Source organism: Ovis canadensis, chromosome 6 (assembly GCF_042477335.2).
Source record: "Ovis canadensis isolate MfBH-ARS-UI-01 breed Bighorn chromosome 6, ARS-UI_OviCan_v2, whole genome shotgun sequence".
NCBI lineage: Eukaryota > Metazoa > Chordata > Mammalia > Artiodactyla > Bovidae > Ovis > Ovis canadensis.
Window position 1 is genome coordinate 131,041,210 of NC_091250.1, and position 6,000 is coordinate 131,047,209.

General features: G+C 55.2%; 1 protein-coding gene across 9 annotated transcripts in view; it reads left to right on the top strand.

The window, feature by feature from the left end:
• Window positions 1–2,187, top strand: part of SH3TC1 (SH3 domain and tetratricopeptide repeats 1) — a 64,404-nt gene extending 62,217 nt beyond the window's left edge. For all 9 annotated transcript variants that reach the window (XR_011257888.1, XM_069594830.1, XM_069594832.1 and 6 more), the window contains one exon: window positions 1,851–2,187. Coding sequence is in view for 8 of the 9 variants with exons in the window: in XM_069594830.1 (XP_069450931.1) it covers window positions 1,851–2,072 (222 nt within the window). In the remaining variant the exon portion in view is untranslated. The remainder of the gene's footprint in view (window positions 1–1,850) is intronic.
• Window positions 2,188–6,000: the final 3,813 nt, after the last annotated feature.

A 6,000-nucleotide genomic window follows, 5' to 3' on the forward strand; every position in this document is an offset into this window, starting at 1 on the left:
CCCTACTCTGGGTCTAGCCCTGCCCCTGCACGGCGTCCCTGATCTGTGTTGGTTGAGAAGTGAGGGTGCGCCAGTTCGGGGCTGGGTTCTCCACTTCCCCCTCCCCAACCAGCAGCAGTTAGGAGCTGGAGCGGCCCTGGAAGACCCTCTACTGCCCCGGGTAACCCCCAGCGCCTTGACTAGGCAGGCCTGACTGGCGACACCTGCTGGCCATAAGTCGTCCCTGCAGCCACTGCTGTGTCCGGTGCTGGGGATTCCGTGGGCAGCGGTGACCTCTGCAGCTGAGCCCCTCCCGCCGAGGTCCAGGCCCCGAGCTGCTCAGGATTTGTGCGGTTCGCTCTTCAAGTGCTTTGCTGCAGCACGAGCTGGTGCCCCCACAGGGCAGGGAGGGGACCAGGCTAGGCGTGGGCAGCTGATTATGGCAGAATGAGGGGCAGTGGGCTGGGGCTTCAGGGACTGGGACCCTGCAGCCCTGTGCAGAAAGGGGGGCCTGGGGGCTCTGCCCTGGCGGTGGGGGCTGCTGTGGCGTCTTCACCGACCGACTCTCTTTAGCCCGCGTGTGTTGTGTCATAGCAGAAGGAGCAAGCCCTGCCTAGGAAAGACGTGGGTGTGAATCCTGGACCTGCCACCCACCAGCTTCTACACACACATGTGCACAGGAATGCACACCCCCCTCCGCCACCCACTCTGGCCAGTTCCTTCCATTTAGTTGGGATGCCGCCTCCTCCAGGAAGCCCTCCCCTCCTGCCCCAGGCTGAGTGAGGTGCTTCCCAGGCTCCCACAAGCTGCCAAGCTTCCCTGTGCTTCAGGGCCAGTCACACCTCTTGTTTCCCAGAGTCAGCTGTGTTTGGCTCCCTGCCCTCTCCCCCCGGCACACACACACACACACACACACACACACACACACACACAGGGTCCCCCCGCCTGGCCAGGGGACAGTGAGTGCTACACACGCCTGCTTCCGTTGTCTTCCGGGTCCTTGCTCTGTGCGGGGGCAGTGGCCAGGGCTGGTGACTGTGTCCTCTGTCCCGGGGAGCCCCTGTGAGCAGGAGGGGACGGGCAGGTTTGGGTTTAGTGCCTGCCCTTGGGTAACCTCCGGGGGGGACGTGGGGACTGGGGTGGGAGGCAAAAGTCGGCAGGGGTGAGGGGACGTGGGACGTCCCAGCCTGGGGATGGTGCATCCAGGGCAAAGATGTGTCTGAACTGGGAGCCCGTGTCCTGGCGGAGGTGGGGGTCACGCCCCCTCAGGGTGGCGGGATATTCTGAGAGGTGACGCCTGGAGCTGCTTTGCACCGGGGCTGGTGCAAAAGGCCGGGCATGCTGGCATCAGCATGGATGTGGGCTGCAAGGGTCAAGCCAGGCCACCCTGGGCCACATGGCCCTGCAGGGACCTCTCAGACCCCAGCCCCCCAGACCTCAGCTCAGCCCAAGGGGGAGACACGGATTATCTTTCAGAGGCCCCGGGGGTGAGCAGGAAAGAGGCTTCTGAGAGGAGGGGACCAGATACTACAAGGTCCGAGGCCTCGGCTCCAGGGCCAAGGCGGGGAGTGGGGACTGGGGGTCCCAGAGCCACCAGGATGGCAGTCCAGGCCCCCGTAGATGCCCGGTCTGTCTCAGGCAGCCCTGGGAGGAGCAGGGGGCTCCTCCCTGGGGGAAACATGCAGGGCCCCTCCAGAGGCGCCAAAGCTGGCCCGTCTGGGGTGAGCAAGTGTCCTGCCCGCCTGGAGCGCTGTTGCGGGCCCAGCCCTGGAGCTGCCCTGGCAGGGGCGCCTAGCCCAGGGAGAAGCTCCCCCAAGGCTGCCCTCCCTGGCGCGGTGCTGTCCCCTCAGTGACTCGCCGTCTGTCTCCAGGACCCGCTGGACGCGGCCGGGTACTACCAGCTGGCGCTGGCGGCAGCCATGGACCTGGGCAGCAAGCGGGCCCAGATGAAGCTCTGCGCGCGCCTGGCCTCCGTCTACCACCACTCCCTCCTCGACCGCGAGATGTCCCTCTTCTTCTATCAGAAGGCGCGGGCCTTCGCCACCGAGCTCAGCGTCCGCCGGGGCCACCTGGTCCCCGGGCCTCCGTCCTGAGCCCGGTGCTTGTAGGCACGGCCTCCGGCTGGCCCAGGGTCTCGGGGGCTGGCTTCCTGGGAAAGGGAGGCACGCGGTCAAGGGGCCAAGAAGCAATAAATGTGTTTTGCAGAAAGCCTTCTGGAGTCCCCAGGCTCCCCCATCCCCGGACTGCCTCCTGGGGAGTATGTGGGGATCAGGGCCTGTCCCCAGGGGGCCGTTCCGCTGCTGCACCCCATCCTCGGGTGTGGGCAGGTAGGACTGGGGGTCCAGCCGTCCCAGGCCAGGTCCCCCAAGCCGGTCAGCTGTGGGTCGTGGGATACCCTGGGCACCTTCTCCCTTCCCTAGACCCTCACCGAGTGTCCAGCGCTGGGGCCTCTCTGCTTTGAATGCTCGAAGCACACTTCGAGGTCAGGACTGTCTGTCTCCTGATGAACGGCTGAAGAAACGGAGGCACGGAGAGGTTAGGTGCGTTGCCCGCAGTCACACAGCAGGTAGGAAGGGGCAGAGAGCCAGAGTCCCGTGTACTCACCCCTGTGCCAGCCTGCTAGCCTGCCTCACACCATGTGTCCCGTTAGGACCTGAGGGCAGGGACCTACCCCATTCGTCCCTGCCCCTTGTCTGTGATGGAGACAGGAGAAGGGGCTCCAAGTGTTCCCCCACTGTGTATCCTCCAGCCCTGCCTGGCCAGTCCCACCTGCAGCTTCCAGTCAGCCATCGGGACACGCGGTGGCAGGGCCTCCACCCCAAGCGGCAGCCACTAGGTGCTGAGCGTAGTTAGAGGCTTATCTGGACTGCTGACCCCAGCCCCGCCCGCCCCCTCTCCCGTCCCTCCCAGCGACCCGCTGAGGGCTGGGAATTCAGGCAGGGCTGAAACCGGCTCCTGACCCACAGACAGGGTGCTGAGGCTCGGAGGCCGTGGGCAGTCCCATGGCGCTCTTCCGAGATTCTCCTTTTGATGACGTGAAATGCACATCCTGTGTGTGCCTAGGTGTGTGCTTAATCGCTCAGTCATGTCCGACTCTTTGCAGTCCTGTGGATCTCCCGTAGCCCTCCAGGCTCTTCTGTCCATAGGATTCTCCAGGCAAGAACACTGGAGTGGGCTCCAGGGGTCAAACCCAGGCCTCCGCACTGAAGGCAGATTCTCCACTATCTGGGCTGCCAGGGAAGCTCACACGTCATGCAAACCCACCATTAAAAGTGAATGATTCAGTGGCATATGCTACACCTGCAAGGCTGTGGAGCCACCACTGTCCAGTTCCAAAACATCTCTGTGTCCCCAAAGAAGCCTCCTGGGCCGCCGAGCAGTCACGGCCCCTCCCATCTCTCTCCCCAGCTCAGTTCAGGTCAGTCGCTCAGTCGTGTCCGACTCTGCGACCCCATGGATCGCAGCACACCAGGCCTCCCTGTCCATCACCAACTCCCGGAGTTCACTCAGACTCACGTCCATCGAGTCTGTGATGCCATCCAGCCATCTCATCCCCAGTCGTCCCCTTCTCCTCCTGCCCCCAATCCCTCCCAGCATCAGAGTCTTTTCCAGTGAATCAACTCTTCACATGAGGTGGCCAAAGTACTGGAGTTTCAGCTTTAGCATCATTCCCTCCAAAGAAATCCCAGGGCCGATCTCCTTAAGGATGGACTGGTTGGATCTCCTTGCAGTCCAAGGGACTCTCAAGAGTCTTCTCCAACACCACAGTTCAAAAGCATCAATTCTTTGGCGCTCAGCCTTCTTCACAGTCCAACTCTCACATCCATACATGACCACAGGAAAAACCATAGCCTTGACTAGACGGACCTTAGTCGGCAAAGTAATGTCTCTGCTTTTGAATATGCTATCTAGGTTGGTCATAACTTTCCTTCCAAGGAGTAAGCGTCTTTTAATTTCATGGCTGCAGTCACCATCTGCAGTGATTTTGGAGCCCAAAAAAATAAAGTCTGACACTGTTTCCACTGTTTCCCCATCTATTTCCCATGAAGTGATGGGACCGGATGCCATGATCTTTGTTTTCTGAATGTTTAAGCCAACTTTTTCGCTCTCCTCTTTCACTTTCATCAAGAGGCTTTTTAGCTCCTCCTCACTTTCTGCCATAAGGGTGATGTCATCTGCATATCTGAGATTATTGATATTTCTCCCAGCAATCTTGATTCCAGCTTGTGTTTCTTCCAGTCCAGCGTTTCTCATGATGTACTCTGCATAGAAGTTAAATAAGCAGGGTGACAATATACAGCCTTGATGTACTCCTTTTCCTATTTGGAACCAGTCTGTTGTTCCATGTCCAGTTATAACTGTTGCTTCCTGACCTGCATACAGATTTCTCAAGAGGCAGGTTAGGTGGTCTGGTATTCCTATCTCTTTCAGAATTTCCCACAGTTTATTGTGACCCACACAAATAAAAGGCTTTGGCATAGTCAGTAAAGCAGAAATAGATGTTTTTGTGGAACTCTCTTGCTTTTTCCATGATCCAGCGGATGTTGGCAATTTGATCTCTGGTTCCTCTGCCTTTTCTAAAACCAGCTTGAACATCAGGGAGTTCACGGTTCACGTATTGCTGAAGCCTGGCTTGCAGAATTTTGAGCCTTTACTAGCATGTGAGATGAGTACAATTGTGCAGTAGTTTGAGCATTCTTTGGCATTGCCTTTCTTTGGGATTGGAATGAAAACTGACCTTTTCCAGTCCCATGGCCACTGCTGAGTTTTCCAAATTTGCTGGCATATTGAGTGCAGCACTTTCATAGCATCATCTTTCAGGATTTGAAACAGCTCAGCTGGAATTCCATCACCTCCACTAGCTTTGTTCATAGTGATGCTTTCTAAGGCCCACTTGACTTCACATTCCAGGATGTCTGGCTCTAGATGAGTGATCACATCATCATGATTATCTGGGTCGTGAAGATCTTTTTTGTACTGGAATGGGTGAATTTAACTCAGATGACCATTATATCTACTACTGAGGGCAGGAATCCCTCAGAAGAAATGGAGTAGCCATCATGGTCAACAAAAGAGTCTGAAATGCAGTACTTGGATACAATCTCAAAAACGACAGAATGATCTCTGTTCGTCTCCAAGGCAAACCATTCAATATCACAGTTATCCAAGCCTATGCCCCAACCAGTAACGCTGAAGAAGCTGAAGTTGAACAGTTTTATGAAGACCTACAATACCTTTTAGAACTAACACCCAAAAAGGATGTCCTTTTTATTACAGGGGACTGGAATGCAAAAGTAGGAAGTCAAGAAACACCTGGAGTAACAGGCAAATTTGGCCTTGGAATACAGAATGAAGCAGGGCAAAGACTAATAGAGTTTTGCCAAGAAAATGCACTGGTCATAGCAAACACCCTCTTCCAACAACACAAGAGAAGACTCTACACATGGACATCACCAGATGGTCAATATTGAAATCAGATTGATTATATTCTTTGCAGCCAAAGATGGAGAAGCTCTATACAGCCAACAAAAACAAGACCAGGAGCTGACTGTGGCTCAGATCATGAACTCCTTATTGCCAAATTCAGACTCAAATTGAAGAAAGTAGGGGAAACCGCTAGACCATTCAGGTATGACCTAAATCAAATCCCTTATGATTATACAGTGGAAGTGAGAAATAGATTTAAGGGCCTAGATCTGATAGATAGAGTGCCTGATGAACTATGGAATGAGGTTCGTGACATTGTACAGGAGACAGGGATCAAGACCATCCCCATGGAAAAGAAATGCAAAAAAGCAAAATGGCTGTCTGGGGAGGCCTTACAAATAGCTGTGAAAAGAGAGGCAAAAAGCAAAGGAGAAAAAGAAAGATATAAACATCTGAATGCAGAGTTCCAAAGAATAGCAAGAAAAGATAAGAAAGCCTTCTTCAGCGATCAATGCAAAGAAATCGAGGAAAATAACAGAATGGGAAAGACTAGAGATCTCTTCAAGAAATTAGAGATACCAAGGGAACATTTCA